At 54.8% G+C, this 22,789-nt stretch overlaps 1 protein-coding gene across 2 annotated transcripts in view; it reads left to right on the top strand.

Annotated features, from left to right (window-relative positions):
- Nucleotides 1–22,789, top strand: part of RAB3C (RAB3C, member RAS oncogene family) — an 86,259-nt gene that overhangs the window by 27,559 nt on the left and 35,911 nt on the right. For both annotated transcript variants that reach the window (XM_028527811.2, XM_028527805.2), the window contains exon 3: nucleotides 20,581–20,699. In XM_028527811.2, the coding sequence (XP_028383612.1) occupies nucleotides 20,581–20,699 (119 nt within the window). The remainder of the gene's footprint in view (nucleotides 1–20,580; nucleotides 20,700–22,789) is intronic.

Below are 22,789 nucleotides of genomic sequence, written 5' to 3'. Positions count from 1 at the left end.
TTAGCTAGAATCATACTGAAATGAAGTTAACAAATTCTGAACCAAAAAGCACACAGTGGAACTAAGTGGAAGTAAATAAAACCCAGTAAACATTTCAGGATTCATATGTTGGTGGGGTAGTTACCATTATTCCGTACGTCTAGGAAATGTTAAGTATGTGAATGTTGGGAAACTCCACCTAATAAATCCTGGGCTATATGAATATGGCAGAAGTTGAGATATAAGGCAAAAAATAAGAAAACCCAATTGAGCTAGAAAAAATAAGGCATAGATTACATTTAATATAATGAGCCTCCCCTGGGTATTAATGCAGACAATCTTACGTTAAGATAAACTCCAAATGAACTTGAGGAGAGGACACAGCATTTTGGTGGACTTGGTCCCCTTCCCAGTTACTAATGTGTCATTTTGTGTCCTTCGTCTTACGAGCCATCAGACTGTCACCACTGAAAATGGGCTCCGTGGGGGGAGGACTCCTCTGCCGTGAGAGTGACACTTCCGGTTCAGCGACTCCACGTCCAGTCACGCAGGCCTGAGGGTTCTCAACTTCACAAGAGTTACTCTGAAGACAGAGCAATGGTGATTGAACAGGTTCCTGTGTCCGTTATGTATCCCTGTGCAGCAAACTCGACCGAAACTAAGTGGCCTATGGTGTTTCCTCTCTGTCCTGACTTCCTGCGTTAGACAGAGGTGGGCGGGATACCGTGGGTCTCTGCACGCATGCCCAGCACCTTGGTGGGAAGGCTAAACCCAGCTGCTACATTTAAAAAGCATGACAGTGCATCATGAGACAAAGGGCCAACGTTGATGATAATATACACAAATAGATTTCCATGTGAAATGATCAGTTGCTCTTAAGCCATTTCATATTAGCTTATTAGTAATAACTCTGTATTTAAGTCACAAAGAATCAAGAAATTATGGTGTGGTCCATATTATTTCTGCTAAAGAAAAATTTTCGCCTAAAAACTTTTGAAAAGTTGCCTGGATGTTTTCTTAAAATTTCTGTAAGTTGCCTATGCAGGAAAGAAAGAGGGAGGATGCTCTCTGCTGTGGTACACTTGATTTCTGTAAAGGAGTTTTGTTGGAAGTCATTTTGTGGGGATTTTAAAACCAGACTCTCTGGCCCTGGCAAGGTGGCTTAGTTGGTCGGAGCATCACCCCGTACACCACAGGACGCAGGTTCAATTCCCAGTCAGGGCACAGACCTGGGTGGCAGGTTCAGTCCCCATTCCGGGCACGTGCAGGAGGCAGCCAGTCAATGTTTCTGCCCCACATCGATGTTCCTCTCTCCCTTCCTCTCTCTGTCTCTGAAATCAATAAGCATAGCCTCGGGCGAAGGTTCTTTAAAAACCAGAGTCCCTAGTTGTAAGGTGTGCTGTGTTTACACACCTCGGGGTGACGACGAGGGCTGACAATCGCCCTGAGTGGCGATCAGGGTCACAACTGTTGTCGTTTTAAAGAGCATCAGAGGGCCGGGCACTAGACGTGTGCACGATGGGCACGAACCTCGTGAGAAACTTTTCCCTGCATCTGGGAGGTGTGGTCTGGGAAACCCAAGGTGCGGTCCAGACGGGGAGGCTCCCTGGTGACGTGGAAGAGGCACTGAACCGAGAGGAGTTGTGGGAGGGAAGGGGTCTTGCATGCAGCGCCCGGTTCGGAAGGCTGGTGGTCTGGCTGTAGCACAGCTTCTTCCAGGAACGTAGCGGCAGCTCTTGGCCAGCTGCCAACGAGCACTGCCTTTGCCGTTTCCGGGGTCCGCTTGGAAGAGCTGCCACGAGCTGACTGCGTGGCAAGAAACCTGCACAGCTCGGGTCACTCAGGTCGTGAACAGGCTGCCGTGGGGACAAGGAGGGAAGCGTGCGGGGGGTGGGGGCGGTGATGAGTGGTGACGGCTGAGGCTGTCGGGGAGGCGGCCCTCGCGGAGCTGGGGGCGCAGACAGACCCCTCGTGGGGCGCTGGCGTCAGCTCCCCGATCCTGCCCCGACCCACAGCTCGCAGCCGGCTGGTCCGCCCTGTTCCCTCCCCTCCGCGGACCAGGAGCAGGAAGGGCATGCTGGCGACATGTGTGCCCTTCCCCCTGGCGCTTGTCGGTGGGGCTCCTGGCAGGAGGCCCGGTGCCGGGCCAGCACCGAGAACTGTCCCGGCCTCGGGGTGTCGGCCGGTCCCGCCCCGGGCAGCAGGCAGGGCAACGCCGCGGGTGTCTGGGGCTCGGCCATTCCGTTTGTAGAGATCATCCTGTAGGAAGTTTCCGTGACTTCCCTTGAAACACAGGTCTGGTCACTGTTGACCGTCCACAACTAATTAACTTCTTCTGGACAGATGCAGGGCACACCGAGAACCCACCACGTGCTGAGTACCGGGCTTCTGTGCTCGGAAGTCCCGGTCCCTGGCATCAGCCGCCCCTGGCAGTGTTCTTGGCCACGTGAACGGCATGTGCTTGCCTGCTGCACCACCAGATAATAATCTGCTTTTAATGTTTGATTCATAAGGCTTTCAGTAGATGGCTATTTTTCTTTATTATCTAATTTTTATATATCCATGTTGTGACAGAATTCTAAAATTATGAAAATGGCAGCAGAGCTAAAGGCACGACGAGGGGTTGAATTTGCGTTTCCTTTCCTTGAACGACGGTCAGGCCATGCGCCGTGGCTCTCTCCTGAGCTGTCTGCAGGCCAGGTCATCAGGCTGCCCAGGATGGGGGGCAGAGCAGACCAAATGGGCAGCGCTGGGGCTTACGGGCTGGGGCTTACGGGCTGGGCAGACGGGGGAGGAAAACGCGGGTGTGACTCTGTTTCGGGGACCCCCCAGCTGCCCTCGGGAGGGTGCTGGGGCGGCAGCCGCAGTGTGTCAGGCTTCCACAGAAACCTTTGGTTATCGAGACCCACGAGCGAATCAAAGTGCATTTGTAAGGAAGAGCCTGTTCGGTCTGATGGGCTCGGCTGCTGTCGGGTTGAAAGCCGGGCCCACATGGTGTGGGTGTGGGTGTGGGTGTGGGGTTGTCTCTGTGGACACAACGTCCTCCTGGCTGTGCTGACGGGGCTCAGGGCCGCCCTCATCCCAGTCACGGGGCCCCCACCACGCGCCGTGCGGGCCACGGGCGCCGTGACTGGTGGACTGACAGGGCTGCCAGAGTCAGTGCGACCGAGTGGGGAGCAGGGTGCCCGGGCAGGGTCACGACACGTTCTTCTTTTTTATTTTAGCAAAGTCCTTGTGATTTTCACACTGTTCAGAGCCAGTGGGACTCTGAGTTAGGGCTTGCCTTTCTTACTTCCTTCACTTTTCACGCGTTAATCGCATTTCGTTTGTTAACAACTGAATTTCTGCTCCTCGCCCTCACCCAGGGGCTGTGCAGTCGCGCACCCTGTCCCTTCTCTCGCCCCTTCCGCTCCACACCACGTCTTGCGCTGCGGCCTCCCAGGGCTCTTCACACGGCTTCCAGTCCACTCACCCAGCCCCTTACAGGTACCTCCGAGCACCCGGGAGGTGCCCGGCGCTCTGCGTGAGTGGGCTTGGGCACCAGGTGCACAGCACAGGCAGCACCTGCCGCATTAGACTCACCTTCTGGTGAGAGGGACGGCGTGTCCCCATCAGGAGAGGAGGCACAGGGGCTCAGACGGCGCTGTGCACCAGGGGCTGCGGGGCGGGCACATGGGAGTGGGGCTCGCCGCCGAGGGGTCGCTGCCGTTGAGGGGGTGGAAGGTGGGGCCTGGAGCCTGGGTGGGGAGCAGCCTGCGAGGCTCTGGGCGAAGGGCCTCGGGCGTGGTCTTCGCTCTGCTCAGGGCGAGGCCGCCCCTGGGCTGTGCAGTCGGTCCCCGGGCAGGAGTGTGGGGGGCGGAGAGGGAAGCGGCCGAGCCATGTCACGTGGGCTCTTACGGGTCCTGCTCGGGAGTTTGGGCTGTACTTCCTGTTCGGTTCCAGAGAGTTGTCAGCTGGGGGTGGACACGTCGTACAACTGCTGCCATGTTTCTCCGTACGTGGACTGAGGTTCCTTCCTCCAGGTGAAGAGCCCGAACGAGCGCAGAGTGCTGGGGGCATGCAGACGGGGTGTCTGCCCGGGGCCGGAGTCCCCGGGAAAGGCGCGTGGAAGGGAGGGAGAGGCGGCCTCTGTTTGCCTCTGCGGGAGCTCGGCGTTGACAGAGTCTGGGAAACCAGCCCGAGCCCGTTAGCAGCCTTCAAACACGCTGATTCGGAGCTCCAGCCGGAAGGAGGGGCCCTCTTGGAACGAAATGTCTCTCGGGGACCAGACAGCTCCTGGCAGGTGGGGTAGGAGTGCCTTGCCCCCAGAGCACGACCCCGGGGGGGGGGGGCACCCAGTGGCTTGTCAGCTCAGAACACGGACCTGTGTTTCTGTGTGATGTCCTGATGGACTAGATCTTACCTACTCTTGGCACCCCCCCCCCCCATCACTGGAACAGCACTGCAGATGGGTCCATCTGCACCCTGATCTGATTAGTGTGAGGGACTGGCCGTCCTGTTCTTCAGTCACAGAACACTCATGCCTCTCCTGCCGTCACGGAATGGGACTATGTTCTAAGAGGGATGGACGCAAGCTCACCGGGATCCAGGGGAAACGCAGTCTGGGCGTCACCTGGAGTCGTATGGGGATGCTTTCCCAAGATCCAAACATCCAAGGGCGAGCAGACCTGCCCTGTTCCCACAAAGAGTCCTGTGTCACAGCCAGCATGACAATTGTTCCACATGGTTGGACACTTAAAAACCCAAAGGATGTGCAATGCAGTAACGAGAGAATCAGGTTGTATGTGATGTAACTGCATCCCCAAATATAGACGTTTGCCTTCTTTGTGCAGGGTTCTATAAACTCTGGGGTTACGAGCAGAATATCCAATATGCACTTAAACGTTTAGATAATGCATTTGTCAAAACCACAAGGAAGTGAGGTGCCGTTTATCAGAAATGTGAGTGTATGTTTGCTGGTTGGAAAACACCGTCCAGGGGAGGAGGAGGAGGACCGGGCTGATGCCGTGTCTGGGATGCACCGTGAGCTCGGGCAGCGTGCGGACTCCACTGTGGGGTGGGGGCAGGGCTGAAGCTGGGCCGCTGCCTCCACGGTGCCTGTGGTGCAAGTGGGCAGCCGCGTGACAGTCTGAACACGATTCATTTGTTCTGTGTCATTTCCATTGCAGTAGACACTGAGGTGACGATGACAGTCCATTCAGATGGAAGCCTGCAAACAGTCCCCCTTTGTCACCAGTGTTCAGTGGGGCCTTCTCCGGGCCATCATATAATGCATTACATTGTGTATGAAATAGCATGCACTACCTGGTCGTATGTGTAAAAATTAGCGTGGAAACCTTCCCAGGAGAACAGCGATAACGCCTGTTGAGTGCAAGGCTCTGCCACTGGCTCACGCGCTCTGGGGCCTTCCCAGCCCCCCGTCACAGCCCTGGAGCTTTTCTGACCATGACCCACAAGACAAAATGTATCTACTTGTGCATCGCGACCCCACCCACGGACACACACTGCAGTCTGCCCCGAAGGTCCCTGTGCGAGGCATGCGGTTACCTTCTGTCACATCCTGTGAATTTTCAAAATGCTGATCATGGCCCACTTCACGGACTTTCTGTTCCCCCCTGGGCTGCAGCCGCAGCCGCAGCCGCAGCCTGCACGTCCCTGCGTCCCTGCCGTGTGGACCCCATGTGCCCATCGTGCTGGCAGACTGCGCGGAGACCTCACACGGGCGGGGCCGCCCAGCCCTCCGCCCCTAGGCTGACCTCCTGCTGCAGAGCCCACCCTTAGTCTGCTGCCCAGAGAAGCCTTTCCCCATGCCCCCCAAGCAGTCAGAGCCCACCTGACCTTGTACCTGTGGGTCCCAGGCTCCCTGGTGTCTTTAGAATTGAAAGAGGCCTTACTGTTGTGTGTTCAGTGATGTCACTAGACAAATACAGAGACTCAGAAGATGAAGACACCTTGCTGAAGTCTCAGGTGAGATTGAGAAAGGACAGCTAGTTACCCACAGAGAAGCTCTGACTCCCAGTTTGAAGCCCCCCCTCCTTCTGCAGACGGGAGCAGGCTTTGCTGAGGGGCTGGGTTGCTGCTTCTGAGTCATGGCTTCGTCCCAGCAAGTGGTATTTTAATCCTTGCCTGGCTACTTTGTAATGACACATCCTGAATCCAGTTTCTTTTAAAAATCATGTTTTGTTGTTTAAGGAGAAACATGTCTGGCTTTCATGTGATTTTGAGAACTTCGGAGACATGAAATCTCTGTGAACTGCGTGTGGCGTGAGCTGGCATGCAATTTGTGGTGCACGATTCCCAAGCTCACCTGCAGGTGTCCTCAGACAAGACGAAGCAGCGGGAGCGCCACACGGAAGGACGCTGATGGAGCAAACTGCCCGGCAGGACGTGTTTCCAGGATAGAAAAACGCTTCTTTGATTAGTGAGATAAAACGTAACTTGAATAGCTGAACACAATCTCAAAGACAGAATTCTCCAAGCACCGAGAATCCTGCAGTGAAGGGGCCGCGCCGAACCAGCCGGGTGCGACGCCCCGTGTCCTGCAGCCTGGAAGGACAGGGCAGCGGCAGCTTCCCGGTGCGGGAGGCGGCAGGCGGGAGGACGAGCACCTTCCGGGGACCTGACGCGCGGCGCGGCGACGGTGCACGACCGCACGTGTCACCCACGCTGAGCGAGCTAACAGCTAGACGACAGCAAACACGCACAGCGCTGGACAAGCGAGCTGTGCTGAGTGTCTCTGCTGCTGACGTCCTGCTCCGTTCCAGAACTGCTGCCCTGAAGAAGGGACTCCCATCTTATCCGAATTGTTTCGGTCGCTGTAGTTCAGAAGTCTGAAGGGGACAGGTCTTCCTCTTTGGCCCACTGGAGCCTCGGTCCACCCTCTGGGCGGTAGGGTACCGCCTCCAGTTTGAATTAGGAGTGGGACCTGCGGCGCAGCTCTGGTGCTGGGGGGCGCTGGCGGGGATGGGCCGCGCTGGCTGTTGATTGGCTGTGCTTGCCATTGATGGGCTGCGCTCGCTGTTGATTGGCTGTGCTTGCCATTGATGGGCCGCGCTCGCTGTTGATTGGCTGTGCTTGCCATTGATGGGCTGCGCTCGCTGTTGATTGGCTGTGCACACAGTTTGCCGATCTCTCTTGCTGTCCATCTGCGCCACGAGAGCCCGTGGTGCCCAGTCTCCGCTGCCTCGTTCCCCAGGTGGTGGGTCAGCGCGAGTGACACCGCAGCGACAGGTTCAGAACCGAGGTCACTGAAGCAAAGATCATCGGTTACTGCGATCCTTTGCTTTTCTCCTTGTTTTCAGTGTTTTTCTAACTATCTGGTTACTTATGACATCATGCGAGGTGAAAAGGTACTTCTTCAGGAGTCTCTGCTCTCAGAACACTTTCAGGATAAAAACGCCGAAGAAGTGACTGTGCGCCGTATCGGGGGTGGTTTACGTTCCCGTTTTGTAAGTGAGCGAAGCAACACTTCTCTTCAGGAGGCGCTTTCTCCGTGGACGCCGGAGGGCCGTGTTCAGTCCGGCGCCACGTCCGGAGCCCGCAACAGGACCACCAGGGAGAGTCACTGTAGATCTTAAAAATGCCAGGAAAGCCCTGGCTGGCGTAGCTCAGTGGATTGAGCGTGGGCTGCGAACCAAAGTGTCGCAGGTTCGATTCCCAGTCAGGGCACATGCCTGGGTTGCAGGCCATGGCCCCCAGCAACCGCACATGGATGTTTCTCTCTCTCTCTTTCTCCCTCCCTTCCCTCTCTTAAAATAAATAATAAAATCTTTTTTAAAAATGCCAGTAAAGAGTTCGACATCATGACGTTTGGGTTTTCCTTTATTAGAGAAAGGGGAAAGAGGCGCTTGAGGTCAGAACCCGAGATGAAAGGAGTGTGTGTCCCGGTGGACGTGAGTGAGGTTCAGGGAGACGTCCTTCCCAGGGAGCCCGGCTGGGGACGGGGCTCTGGGGTCAGACCTGGGCGTGCCCGGGCCCCCTGCTGGGAGGCTCCTTGCATCAAAGGACTCTCCTCCAGCACCTGCCACCCGCTGCCCACTTGCTTCCCCTCCGGCGCCCTCCCTGCCTCTGTCTTTGAAAAGGGCCTCTGGTTCCTAACCTGATTTAACTTGTTTCGGGAAATGGAGCTAATTAAGTTTTACACCTTAATGCGCTCATGGCTGCAGTCCATCTTCCCACAATTCGGGACGAGGCGGCGTTTGGTCCTGGGTTGAACTGTGGGAGTTGCTGGGCATTGCGTCTTCCGTGCCTCCAGTGCAGAAGGTGACCTTGTGATTCTTACGGTGTATCTCTAACGGTTTCAGGCGTGTTTGGGACAATTGTCAAAAAATAGAAATTAAAATAATGTTATGCCAACCATTACTGAGTGATCTAGAAAATACATGTAAAGGATTAACAAGTATAGAAACATTTTTGCTTAAGGAGCAGCTCACCACCTTGAATGGTAAGCTTTGCTGTCTCACTAATTAAGAAAAAAACTGGTTAGTTCCAGCTATAAGTTGTGAGACGATAACTAGTCTTAGAAGGAGAGAGGCTGAGTACCACCTGAATAAGCATATTTTTCACTTTTTGCTTTGGGCATCCACCCCAAATTTATAACTTTATTTATAGATAAATGGCTAATCCCACTTAGGAATCATTGAAACTTATATGATAGGAAAAGCATAATACCAGTAAGCAAAAAGAGTTATTAAATGAAAAAGTAGGTTTCTAATATAATGAGACTATACCCACTTGTAGAGTGTTGGTTTTAGAGCCCTCTTATTAGAAGTCTCCACTGAGGACTAAAATCAAACATGTCCGAAATCCGAGCTCCTTGTCTTTCCACAAATAAGTAACTTCTCCACTTCTCGGCAGTTAGCAGAAACACGAACCTCCCAGTACCTAGCGATTACGGCTTTGACTCCGCCCACGGCTGTCATGTTGCAGTCGTGTGGCTGCACGCCCTAACCCTTCACATCACACACAACTGTCGTCTGCCACGTCCTTCACACTGCTCACCCGGCCCGGGTCAGCTGATGCTTTTACTAGTGAGTTTCTCTGTGTTCTCAAACTCTGCACATCTGCAGCTATTTGCAACATAAGACAAAGCATCTTCTTCCCTTTGTAAAACCAGCGTAGAGGCCAAAGCATGACTACAGTCATTATTTGTTCGGTTTTCTTTCCCAGGCAACTTCCAGTTTTATCTGCTTGTCTCCATTTGGTCTTTAATTGCCCTGGAAACTGCATACAGAAGTCACTCTTCTGGCAGAAGGACGTTGCAAGGCACAGAGATTTTTACTTGTCAACTTCAGTGAACTTGAAAGACCACAGAAGTAATCTCATTTCCACATGAGAAAAAAAAAGGTGATATCTTAGCAAAGAATGACCACTTTTGAGACATCTTTACTCCTTGGTCTAGTTTGTAGCTTCATCTTTGAAAAAAATGACATCCAAAAATTAGGTCTGTCACCCCAATTAGTAGATATAATATGCTTAGTAGCATGGACATTATATATAATATACCTTATATGAACTTCTATATGCAAACCATAAGCCCAAACCGTAAACATGAAACATTGAGAGACAAAACGCGGCACGTAAGAAAGAAACTTTAGAAGAAAGGGAAGAGCAGCAGGACTGCAACAATGACATGTGTAGCTCGCTTCCTATGTCCGAGGCCCTACGCTGAAGGGGTCGCCTGTGTCAGCTCATTTAGTCTTTGTGATGACTGTGGGAGCCGGTCTACCATGATCAGAGTTTTACACCAAGGAAACCAAGGTGTAGGAGGTGAATTGATTTTTCTAAGGTCACGAGCTCGTGATAGAGCCAGAATGTGATCACAAGCCATCTAAGCCCAGAGTCCCCGCCTGTCACTTACCCATCTGTCAAACTACCAGTGTCAGAACAACAAGGGTGCTCATAGGGAGCGTGAGCTCCCAGACTCCCCCGCCAAACCCTGTAAAGGTCAGCTCTGAGCATATGGCACCATGAGAAGGTGCTGCATGTGATTATAAATAAGCCAATCAGAAGGAAGATGTGTCCTGACACTTCCCTGGAAGTGAAGGGTCACCCCTCATTGTATTGTCCCTCCAAGACAGCTCTGAGCTACATCAGAAGCTATTGCTGTCGGTTCCAAAGGCAAGAAACCCTGACCTGCATCTGTCAGCTGAGCCAGGGAGTCGTGGGGTATAAGGAATCCCATGTTCACCGTCCTGTGAAGGACGGCGGGTGCATGGTCCTGCAGCTGCTCAGTCACCGCCTCTCACGTTGGGGGCTCACCAGGGCAGAACAGGGAACACACGGAGATCAGGCTCTGACCCTGTGAGCCCAGTGAGATCCTCAGGCCTGGGTGGGGCCCCTCGGGAGACATGTCCATCTGTCCTGCAGGAGGAGAAGGTCCGTAGATGCCCAAGTGTCTGCTCTGACTCGCTGGCACCTCCCAGCATGGAGTCTGAGCACCTGGGAAGGAAGATAGATGACCCATGAAAGAAATTTTTGCATCAAAAGTAGAAATGTGAATTATAGTTGGAATAGTAATATTGTCAAGAACTTTAAGTGTGGGGGAAAAAAGCTTTCGTGGGCAAACGATCTAAGTCTTTGTGGCCTATTTGTATTGCAGTGATTTTGGTAACTTTTTACTGTGAAAGGAGGAGCCCAATGCTGCTTCTGCACAGGCTTTGTTTCCCCTCAGCAGCGCGGTTCTCAGGCCCAGGCGCCTTTCCTCTCCAATTTAAGGTGCTGACGTCGGAGTGTGTCATGTGCTCTCAGCACGGCTGTGCCGTCGCTTCCTGCACCACATAGTTCAGTCGGTTCTTTCCATTTGGTCCAGAAATCATGTGGTTGGTCTATTTGCCCTGACTCTGGGAAATTTTCTTTTTCCGGCCTAATGAAAGATTTAATTCCTAAGTACTGGGCTGGCCAAAAAGTCCATTTAGTGTTTCCCATAAAATAAAAGACACGTTTTTCATTTTCAACAATAAATTCATTGACCTGGATATTTTGAGTATGTTGGCTCTCTTCTGCTATTGGCTTCCAGTGGGTGGAGGCCAAGGTGCTCAACACCTTCCAATGCATGAGACAGCCCCACAGCAAGGAACCATTTGAACAAAATGTCAGCAGCACCAAGAAACTTCACAAACCACTTTTGAAACTTCAGTCTGTCACAGCACCTTCTCCATATACTGCACAAATCTTTTTGTTTTTGCATTTCAGTTGCATTTTTACCTTCCTTAAAATACTAAAGCACAATACACTGAAAATATTGCATATTTTCTTCCATCTTCAATTTTAAAATGGCTGCACAAAAATTTTGGTAAGTTTTTTTAAATGCACACTGATACAACAGCTGTCCCAACACAATCCAACAGAACTGGTTTGAATGAAGTTAAAGATAACCGGACACCACTAGAGCCCTTGTATGAACAACGAAACCAAACAAACTGTTAAGCCAACCCAGTAGAAATCAAGTTGAATGAATTCTGTCGATGTTATTCTAGATTTAGAGTCTATCAAGTATTAAAAGTGTTTGGCCTCTCTTTTAGATTTTGTTTTCGTTTGATTCTATGGCCCGTGTTATCCTTTTCAAAAGCAGCACCCACAACAACAAGGTTAAAGGGGCTGAGTGCCCACAGGGCCCTGTCCCTCCCGCCGGGCCCCCCCCCCGCCCCGCCTCCTGGAGCAGAATCCCCCACTCAGCCCAGTCCCCAGAGAGGGACATCTGTCTTCCTCGTGTCCCCAGTCCATGCAGCTGGGTCCAGCCCCACTTCCCCCAGTGAACCCAGTCCTGTGTTGACTGAAGGTCTGTGACGTTCCATCAGTGGACTTCTGTATCTCCGAGTGTGTGGGAAGTCACTCCCCAGACTTCTAAGGTTTAACGAAGCCTCCCCAATTGTTTTTCATGGGCACACCTCTCACCCACCCCATTATCTGTCCTTGCAGCTGGCCTCTGACCCCCACCTCTGACCTGGGTTCCTTCATGATGGAGCCACGCACCAGGCTCAGCTGTGCATTCGTGTCTGGTCAGAACTGGAGAAGAGAGAGCCTCTTGAATAGCAAACAGTGGGAGCACCTTCCCATGGGTTTGGCAGAACCGAAAATTGTCGGCAACAAGCCGGAGTCTATCCCCTGCTGGGCTGTGTGATCTTGAGGCCTCATGTGCAATGGCCATTGACCTCAGAAGGCCCCCAGTGGCTCTGTGCTTTACAGACATTTCTGTGCAACCGACACAGCGTCTCGGGGCCACGGAGGCCGCGAAAGGCCCAAGGCTGAGCGTCTCCGTCCCTGAAAGCCAGGCCCCGGGCTCAGGGCTTCCCACCGGCTCAGCAGCTTGTGCAGCAGCCTCAGCAGCTCAGACCTGCCTTTGACGTGCAAACATCCCATCTGGTGTAATGTCTCATTACATTCTTAACATCGCTTATGGTGGGGCTTACTTATTTAAAAACTAGTAAACATATTAGAACCTAAAAAGAGAAACGTTAGCATTTCCACGGCCTTGCAGCCGCCCCCAGTCCGAGGAGTGCATACGCTCCTGCCCATGACAGGCAGGCGCACCTGTGAGCCCAGGTGAGATGGGCGAGATGCTGCCCAAGGACTCTCCCTGCGCACCTGCCTCCTGCCCCCGAGTGCTTCAGAGGCGCCGTGCACCGGACACGGGGCCTGGTGCCCAAGGTGCTTGTCCACTACGTGAGCAGCCTTCTGAGACGTGGGAACCCCTGCCCTCACCTTGAACCCCAGCGGGCTCTTAGGCCTTTTTTCTCATCGAGGTCAGAACGGTCACAAAGACACAGACGCGCAGAGGACCTGCCAGAAACGAGGAAGGCAGTAGGGATTTCGCTGTGTCCTTCATCGTTGAGTCCTGTCCCCTTTAATGTGAGGGGCGGTGGACAGAGAAACGAGGATGTGTGGGTGGGGGGTGACTCTGGAGGACAAACACCTCTACTGCCTCTTGGGGGTGGGGAAGGACGGACCGATGCCCTGCTGAGCAGTCCTGTGCATCCTGACAGCCACTCGCTCTTGGGGTTTGGCATGCTGGGCACATTGTTGACTATCAGCAACACCATCAGCAATAACGACTCCGCCTACAGCATTTTATACCTGACACAGACCTTCTCACATTTGCAGCTCGCAATTCAGCTGGGCATTTGGTATTGACTGCATTTTGGAAATCTGCAAACTGATGCCCAGAGAGGTTAGGTGGTATCTCTAAAGCCACACAGCATGTGAGCCTTGCAGCCAGAGCAGCAGCCCAGGTGCTCCACGAGCAAAACCCTGGTTCTCTCCTGCACACATGGCTGTTTTGGAAAAGAAAATCAACAACAAAAGAAAGAAAAAACAGGAAGTCCCATTTATTGCTCTCCAAGTGTGTGTGTGCAGGAGGCCGAATCCTTTCAGCAGCTTGAGGAGGCAGATATTATTGTCCTCACTTTAAGTAAAAGTGGTAGTTCAGAAGCGTTTAATTCCTCGACCCGCTGGTACTGGGCTCTGGACTACCCTTGCTCACTCCCGTGTCAGACTGTGGATCTTCCTCTGGGAGAAACAAGAATCTGTTCTTAGCTGCCCCGCCCAGACTGCAGTTTACAGGGGAGTGGAGAACTGTTTGTTCGTTTGCCGCACCTACCAACCTAAAACTGCTCTAAAAAATACAGCGTATTAAAAGAAGCTCAGTATCATTGAGTCTTCTTTAAAGTGCCCCTGTCATTGCCAATTTAACACTGTTCCTCCCGTATCACAGATGTGGCTATGTTCTGGGGGACGGGTCGCTCCTGGGAAGAGGGTCTCCAGGTGGGAGCAGGCCTGGGGCAGAGACGGTGAGCTGGTCCTCACTGCACAGGAGTCACAGCCTGCTCCTGGCTCCCCCTCGGCCCCAGCAGGGAGCCTCTACGTGGGTTCCTCCCCTGGAGCATCCTGCAGCTCCCCCCGGCCCCTCGCCCAGGGCGCAGCCCGGTCTCAGGGCAGGTGCCGCCGTGGGGGGGCTCTCCCACCCCCAGAACCTCTCCTGCATCCCCTGCCCACCTCCCCACCCGGCCCCAAGACCCCTCCCGTTTCAGACACCCCACGACCCGGGCAGCTGCCCCTGCAACCAGCCAACCCCCTGCACAGAGTCTCTGCTGCCTGTTATTTCAGGGCAGCAACGAGGGTCCCATGGAAACGCGTGTTTCCTCCGAAGCAGAGGTCTGCTCTGGTGCGGGGGTTCTGAGCCGCGCTCTGGGGGGAACTGCCCCCAGCCGTGGCCCCCAGCTCCGAGCCGCCTGCCTCTCCCTGTTGCTGCCCCAGGTTTTGACAAAGTTGAGCATAATCAAAATCCCACCGGGAAGAAGCATGTCAAAAAGATTAATTAGAAAGAAACGGAAAATGGCGTCTTTCCCTGCCTCTGTGTTCATCGTTCCTGGAAAACAAAGTGAGCGGAGGGGCCTTCACCCGGCTCGGCTGTGCATTGTATTCAGGTTTGGGGGGGGGGGGGCTAGATGATGTTTTCTGAGAAATGCCTCCAGCTTCCACGAGCAGAAACACACAGTCCTAGGGTCTTGCTGGCACTGGGGTCAAAGGCCCCATAAAAGAGCTCTATACGCCCACCCCCTCCTCCGGGAGAGATGGATCGCCATGGCAACATGGCAAGAAGGAATAGGTCAAGTGTATCCTGCCTCAGGCTTTTTTTATCAGGCTTCAGTCAGAAGTGGGTGCTTTTGTAAAACGAAGATCTGAGCGTGTCCACGTGAAACGTCAGGAGAAGACAATCTGATCGGCAGACCTGCTGGTATGAGGAGGGTGGACAGAGGCAGGCGGGTGGCAAGACGGGCCGCATGGACCGAGGAGCGAGTTAGAGGTTCATTAGTGCCGTCCCCTGACGTGTGGGCTGGAGTCACCACCGCCCGCACTCCCGCCCGCGTGAAGGACCCCAAACCTGCTCTCTGCACAAGGTCAGTGGGAAAGGGGGCTTGTAAATTTTATTTTAATGGAAGATTAACTGCCACGAGGGAAGAAAGTTCTCATTTCATTCCAAAAATAAGTATGCGGGAAGAAAGCATAAAATATTTAAGCTTCACGTTTAGCTTACTGTTTTAGAAGACTAAGTTCCGTGCTGCTTTCGCCCGCCCACCTGTGGAAGTGAAAACACTGAAAGCCGCTGTGGAGGGAGCAGCGCCGGACAGAGGAAGCGCCGTGCGGCAGGCGGCCCTCGGCCGTTTCCGTGGCCGCGCGGCTCTGTCCCCGCGCGCGTGGTGACCGCAGAGTTCCCTGTGACGGCGCCTCGGTCATCTGGAGGTGGCCCTCCGGCGTGAACCACTGGACGACTTTTGTCACTTCAAGCAGTATTGCCTGTCTTCCTAATGAGCATGTGTGTCCACGTGCATATCGTTGTGTCAGCGATTTTCAGCCAGCGTGCCACAAGAAATTTTAAAACGTGCGGGACCTGACTGTTTCGTCTGGGCACGGACCTCTCTTCCCCTGGATTGGGAAGTGAAAAAATGACGACGGCCAGCACAACAAGAGCCATCTGGTGTGACTGGGTCACAGGTATAGCGAGTTTTTGTCAGATTGCCAACAAATATATTTTTTGGCATGCCACAGAATTTTGGTGATTAGTTTGTGTGCCGTGAGATGGCAAATGTTGAACATCGCTGAGCTACATACATTCATGTATAGGAAGACCTGCTTCTTTAAGACAACAAGCTGTATCACCTCTGCTTTTTTGGAACCGAATTACGTTTGCTGAAGAGTAAGGTATGGATGCCTTTTAGCCCAACAGGCAGCGCGACTCCCACGGGAGAGTGGCACAGCCTCTCCGTCAGCTCCCTGAGCTCTCCTCATCGTCGCCCCGGGGAGCAGCGCGTGGACGTGTGGGCGGCCGCTTCTGCCTGGTCACCCAGACAGCAAACCGGGGTCGGCGACTGAATGAGCTCCCCGGGGCCACGTCACAAAGCACCACAGGCCGGACGGCGTAAAACAGCAGAGATGCGCTGGCTCCCAGTTCCGGAGGTTGGACGCCCTGACCCCCAGGGTTGCCAGGGTCGCACTGTCTCTCTGCGGTGCACGGGGTGCAGGCAGAGCGGCACGGGGTCCGGGCCTGTGCCCCAGTGTCCGGTGGCTGCTGGGGTCCTTGGCCTGTCGAGGCAGCTATTGAGTCTCTGCCTCCGCCCTCAGGCAGCCCCGTGCGTCTGAGTCTGTGTTTGCTCTTCTGGACGGGCCCGTCCCTGGAGCAGGGCCCGCCCTCCTCCAGCACAAAGGCCCTGTTTCCAAATCAGGCCCCACCCACGGGTTTGGGGGTTCGGACTCTATCTTCTTGGGGGAACAAACTGCAACCCACAACAGTGGGCATGAGCCAGACAACCACACCTCTGAGCCAACGGTGTGGTATCGATTGCAATTTCAAGTTGCTGGCTACACTGTCTGGCTTATTAGAAATGATCTCTTCGCAATTTCACCTAATCTTTTGTAGACACGTAGGGGACATGATATTCTGACTAATGAAATGCTCTATGTGTGGAATTTAAAAATATACAAAAGTATATCTAGAGTTGATGAAATGAATTAAACATATAACTCACAGTCCCTAACTGGTAACAGGCATTCACTGAATGTTTATTGAGTGGGGGAGTGGATGAACGAATCAGCCGTTACATGGACAAGATACTGAGCAAATTTCACCTTCCTCTGGTAACGCAAAATAGTCCCCCAGGTGGAGTGTAGCAGCGTGCAGGTGGGGGCTCCCTCCCCACCCCAGGGCTGACGACTGGCTGAGGCTGTTCCTCACCTGTGCGCGTCTGGGGGCTCGCGGCTCGTGCGTGTGCAGTGTTTCTCACCTGCCTCTCGGTCGACACCCCCTTCGGGTCACCACTCAGCCTTCCCGGTGGCTCATTTAAGTTATTTTGCTGACCAGTGAACAGCAGCATGTCTTGGTTCAGTTTCTCCAGCTATAGAATTAGCTACTATATCACGTACCAGGATTGTCTGTCCTTCAATCTACTTTTCTCCGTGTAGACATTCAGCAAGTGTGTTTCGATTGTGGCGACACTGGTTGAGTTATGTTTCTTCACTAATGGTTACTTCCATCTTTCATTTCATCCAACACAGAGTAACCACCAAAGTAGCCACCGAAACAAGAGCAGCAAAATTACAGTGTAACCCCGACCTTACAAACGAAAGCTATTTCCTCAGCGTTAAAACTGCATCTTATCTCTGCATGTCCTCCAAAGGGTCTGAAAGTGCAGTACGTACAGCTAAAAAATGAAATGTTCTATCAAAGAGGAAATTCAAGGCAAAAACAAAGGTAAAAATGCCAAAATTCCCATTGAAACTGCTTTCAGCTACCACCCACCAGGCTGCTAACGTGTCCCACTCCACGGCCCTTTTCTTGACAGATGCTGAAGGGTTTTCGAGTCAGACCTGTCATCCAAGCCGAAAATCTCTTCCAGACACACGATTGAGAAATCAAAATATTTAAACCAAGTAGAATGATTTTATTTTTCTTAAAAGGGAGAGAGATAAAAACTAACTCCCATACAAGAAAGTTTTCTTTTAGTCACAGTTTTATTCCTCATTTTCTCTGTAAGAGATTTCCAGTTGTGTTTTTCAGTCTCAGAAGCAACATTCATGGAAAATCAGCCCGAGTCCCCAGTCAGCAGAATCGCCTGGGCAGAGGGGCCGCAGGCAGGCGGAGCATGGGGGGCCTTTCCCTGAGCAGACGCTTGGAGAGGGCGCCGTCGCCGGGTAACCTGTGAGCGCTCCCGTGTGGCCACCCTGTAAAACTCGCTTCTTTCTAATGTGACCTTCTGTCATCGCTGGTAAAGGTTAGATGCGGTGTTTTCATACCCCCCCCCCACACCCTACCCCGTGTCACAGCAGGGAAAGTGTCAGGAGTTCACAGCCGACACTGTCTCCGTCCCAGGACCCGCGCACAGTCCGCCCAGTGAGCTCTTCCCTTTGCCCGGGGAGGGGAACTTCCTCCGCTCGGTGCATTCAGTGCTCTCCCCGAGACCCCCGACAACAGCTGCCTCCAGTTAGACCGGGTTTCTGGGTGTAAGTCAGGCCGGTGTGCAAGCCCTGCCCCTGCTGTGCTGTAAGTGCGAAAAGCTACAGTTTTTTCTCGAAAGCTGTGTTTGTCCTGCTCCGTCTGTGACCCGTGACGGCTGTCCCACCGTGGGGCTTCCTGTGACGCCTCCCCCACGGCACGAGGGACCTGGTGTGGAACCCACGGGCCTCCTCACACAACTTCACCATCCGGATGGAATGAGCGTCCTGGGAGAGAGGAGGAGCCGGCGGGGTGGACGCCCGGGCCGGCACCCTGAGGGGATGGACGCCGGGCCGGCAGCGCCTCTGCTGGCTGACTCCTCCTGCGGAGAGGTGTGTGGGGGGGCTGCTGTGCAGAGGGGGCAGCAGGAGTGGGGTCCTCTCCCTGTGAGGATGCAGCTCAGTGGATGCCAAGAAGATGTTTTACCAGGAGAAAAAGAAAGCCACTTATTTAGCAAGAAAAAAAATGGCAAATTTGTAGATAACTGGAAAACCTGAACTCTGGGAAAGTTTTAAAATAGAGTGACTACGTGTACGGGGCCCAGGCCCCAAAGAGCTGGAAAACATCGCGCGGTCTCTGATTGTGCCTGGTTTCCAGGACGCCGTCCCTCCCTGGGATCTGTTCTGCGACGTTCTCCTCCGGCTCACAGCAGGACGGACAGTCAGCCAGCCTGAGTCCAGCGCACACCCAAGAACACCCAAATAAGCTCAGCGTTAAGCTTCTTTCTGTCCAGGAAATTTGTGTTTGTCTCAATCACACGCAGCTTATGGTTTGCACACTTACCTCTAACGTCGACACTTGCACACTCATAAAACACGGAGCAAAGCACAAAGAGTGTTTAAACAACAGCCAGGTAGCGTCTGCTTCACAGGCGTGAGGCTGTGGGGCGCTGCACGCCTGTTGCTACGCTCGGGATCCAGCTCCTTCCACAAAACTGTTAGCTACCCATGTGCCTGTTCACAAGTGATTTTAACAGTTAGAATCCTTAACATATTCCTTAATGATTTGTAATACCACTTAGTATGTTAAAGATATTAAACTTTGCTCTCTGGTAAAACGTGAATATATTTCCCACTTTACCATTTGATTTTATGTCATTTCCATTTTATTCACAGCATTTTTCTATAGTCAAGGAATTGCTGAATTTTCACGTGGTGAAAGCCATACTTTACTTTTGTTTTCTGCCATTGGGGGTGCATTCTGGGAACTTCCTCACTGGCTCTGCTCTGTTCCTGCTGTTTTGGGTACAGTGCTCTGTGTGCGGCTTGCCTTCAGAGCCTCGTTTCCTTAGCGTTTCCTTAGTGTTTCCTTAGCATTACCTGGCAGACACCTTGCAGTCAGCACGGCCATGTCCCCGCTCCAGTGCGGCCCTGGCCGGCTCTGCCAAAGGTCACAGCCTCGGCTCGGGGCCTGCGTCCCTTTCCCGCCCTCCCCCGCCTTCCCCCACAGTCGCTCCCAGATCTCCGATCCCCCTTCTCTGAACTCCCAGGGGCCCCACAGGTGGCACCACACCCGTCTCAGGGAGCTGTGAGCGGGCCTGAGGCTCCCCGGTTAGCTCTCGGTGGGCGGGCGTTGGCACCCTGGCTGGAGGTCCTGTGGGAGAGGAGCCCGCACCCAGCCCGACCCTGTCCGCACGGTGAGGCCGGGAGAGGCTGGTCTCCTTCCGATGGCAGAGGGGCCTGCTGTCAGCTCTCCCTTCAAGGCCTGCTAAGTCCTGGGGCCACTGGGGTGCACGCTGTGTGCCCAGGGGCACCCGAGGAGAAGGGGGACAGGCGGTCTGGACTGAAGTCAGAAGAAAAAAAGACACTTCCGGCAAAACGGGTTCAGAGCACCTCACGTCCTGGGGGGGACGTCAGAGCCCTGTCTCTGGGATGAGGGGCCCCGTCTGCCCGGCCCCTACAAGCGGGGGTGGCCGCACGGCACAGCGTCTGTGACGGGCACGGGCTGTCTCCGTGCCCACGGCGCTCTGCCTCCCAGCTCACGTGAGCCTGGTGCCCCCTCTGCCGGCCACGTCCCCATGTAGCACCCCCAGCCTTCCCTCCCGGAGCCCCCTGCAGACCCCACAGACCCACGGAGGCTCGGCCCAGCTCTCTGAGGGGCAGGCAGGAGCCCCAGGTCTGTGTGACTCGGACACCCGCACAAAGAGGGCGTTTATACCCTCAGGCTCCGTTGAATAAACTGCGACGAGGCTGCTGGCTCTTCAAAGCAGAGGCCTTGCCGCACAGGCACTGCTGCCCCCACCGCTGCCACCCGCCCGGCACAGACCGTGAGGGCCTGGGGGACAGCGGACGCACGCTTCTGGTTTTAAATTATGCCGCCACGTGTTTTCATGTGTGTGGTCTTCCTTTTTCTTTTCTTTTACTTTGTTTTAGGTAGTGAGATGCTGCTTAATGGGAGTGGTGAGATATGTCCAAGGTGCTCTTTACCCAAAACAAGAATGTCCATAATTCGCAGAGCTACCATGTAAGAACCATTAGGAAAACCGATACTGAAACTGATACGTAGCGACAGGTTGCCGGTACGGCTTAGACTCTGTTATGACAGCTTCTGGAATCATTAGCCGCTTTCCGGAAGGCAGAGCGCCTCATTCTAAAGAGACCCCGTTGTGTTTCCAGGACACAGCGGGCCAGGAGCGGTACCGCACCATCACCACCGCCTACTACCGAGGGGCCATGGGCTTTGTGCTGATGTACGACGTGACCAACGAGGGCTCCTTCACCGCCGTGCAGGACTGGTGAGTGGGCGGGCGCCCCGACGCCCGTGGCGGCGGCGTCGACCCCCGGCTACTCCTCCTCCCGGCGACGCCACGCCCTGGGGTGTCATGCACTTATTGCACACTCGGGTCCTCACGTCCTTCATGCGGCTGCCACGTGCCCACGTGCTCAGCTCCTTCCCTAGGGCTTGACCAGAGATGACAGGGCGGGGGAGTGTGAATGTTCACCCTGTAGTTCGCCTGGCGCTTCCCCTCCTGTCATCCTCACCTCGGTGGGGCCAGCCCACTGCTTTCCATTCTTTAGCCCACAAGTGATGAACAGCTGGGAAGTTTCCCGGCCTGACACAGGGATCTAGAAACTGAACCCCGGGCCCAGCCTGGCCTGTGAGCTCAGTGCTGCCCGCCACTGGCTTTGTGAGTGACGTGTTATCAGGGCACAGCTGGGCCCGCTGCTGCGGTCTGGGAGGGACTCACAGGACAGCCGCCGAGAAGCCGCCACGGCCCCCTGGGGGCCCAGGAGCCCTTTACGGTGGAAGTTTGCTGATGCTGCGTCCAGACTCGTTCAGTAGTTTTCCGGTTTTCTTTAAATTGAAAGTTTCAGAGGCTGGGACAAAGGGAAAGGTAAAACCAGAACCTTTTCATTCAGCCTCTGGGCTAATCAATCCCTCCAAAAGCCCCTCTGCCCGGTGAGGTGAGCGTGGTCCGCACCGGGGCCTTCCTGCCCCCAGCTGTGCTCCCGAGCTCGGGCCGTCGCAGGCTGAGTGGGCGGCTTCTGAGGGCAGAGCTGGACGGGGCTGGGGCTCCGGGCGGCGTGAGGAAGGCTCGGGACAGGGCCTGGCAGGGCAGGGGAGCCGCGTGGGGCGTGGCAGCCACGGTCGAACTGACTTGGGCTCTGGGATGCCGTGGAGGCCAAGTGGCCCCTGAGGTGGGAGGAGGAGAAAGTCCCTGTGGTGCACACGCAGCGTCATCCCCAGGATGGACCTGGCACCCGGCCGGCTCTCGGGCAATCCCCGGCGGACGGAAGAAGCGTCCTGTGTTTGGGTGAACTGGGTTCGCGTCAACAGCGGCTTCACAACCAGCACTAAAAAGACCCTGCGAGACTCCGGTTTATCGGGCCAGGAAGACCCACCCGAGGGAGTTGGGGGCACTTGCAGGGGCCCCTGGAGAGGCGAGGCAGGTACGCCCCGAGCACAGGGCCCTCTGCGGCCCCAGGGGACCCGAGACTCCTGTGGTGGCCGCTGGAACCACTCACAGGAACCGAGAGCTCTTTGCCTCTTGGCCTGTGATGCTGGCCGGGCAGCCCCTGTCCGAGACCAGTGTGCCCCTGATGCCGGCCCGTGCAGCCGCCCCTGCCGCTGGTTCTCAGAACCGCACCCAGGTGCTCACAGCAGGCGCTTTTCCTCGAAGACAAGGGCTGCCCCGCAGCAGCTACCAAAGGGAGGAGCGCCGGGAAGGCGCGTGGCTGCCGAGGCCCCCACACTGCCCAGCGGCCTGGTGACCAGACTCGGGAGGCTGGGGGCTGCGGCCATTGCAGGGACGCTGCCCGGGGCTGCCCGTGTCCCCCGTGGAGTCCCCCATGGTGAGAACTGGCTGGCACCACACGCACTCGCCAGGCCCCGCCTGCTGGAACCTGTGGTTTGGTCAGGAGAAGGCCCCGGAGTTGTCAGGTCGAAGGGAGTGGTTCTGTAGCTCCAGACTTCGAGGAAATAGAGGTATCCTGAACACCTTTCTCAAATATTCTCGGCTTCAAGCGTTGTCTCCTTGTTTCTCCGGAAGTGTGTGATGATCTCAGGGTGAACGCGTGTCAGATACGAAAGAACTTGAACCTGAATCAGCACCCCAGACTCGACTAGCGTCTGCTGAGCCCGCGTTCGGGGTTCCCTCCTCTCGGCCAGGAGGCCCATTACCTGCCGCTTGGGGTCCCCCATCACAGTTGAGGGAACCACGTCGGGGTCCGAGCACAGCCATGTGACCCCGAGTCTCCCCGCCACAACCCCCGGCATCTGGGAGTCTCCCCTGCCGCTGGGTCTTCAGGGGGACACTCCTTCCTGCGGCTCTGATGGGTGTCACACCCCCCTTACAGGCCCCCCCCCACCCTGCCCGAGCCCAGG

The sequence above is a fragment of the Phyllostomus discolor genome, chromosome 3 (genome assembly GCF_004126475.2).
Source record: "Phyllostomus discolor isolate MPI-MPIP mPhyDis1 chromosome 3, mPhyDis1.pri.v3, whole genome shotgun sequence".
In the NCBI taxonomy this organism is placed as follows: Eukaryota; Metazoa; Chordata; class Mammalia; order Chiroptera; family Phyllostomidae; genus Phyllostomus; species Phyllostomus discolor.
Note: the sequence above shows the minus strand (reverse complement) of the source record. Positions and strands in the feature narration are given on the sequence as shown.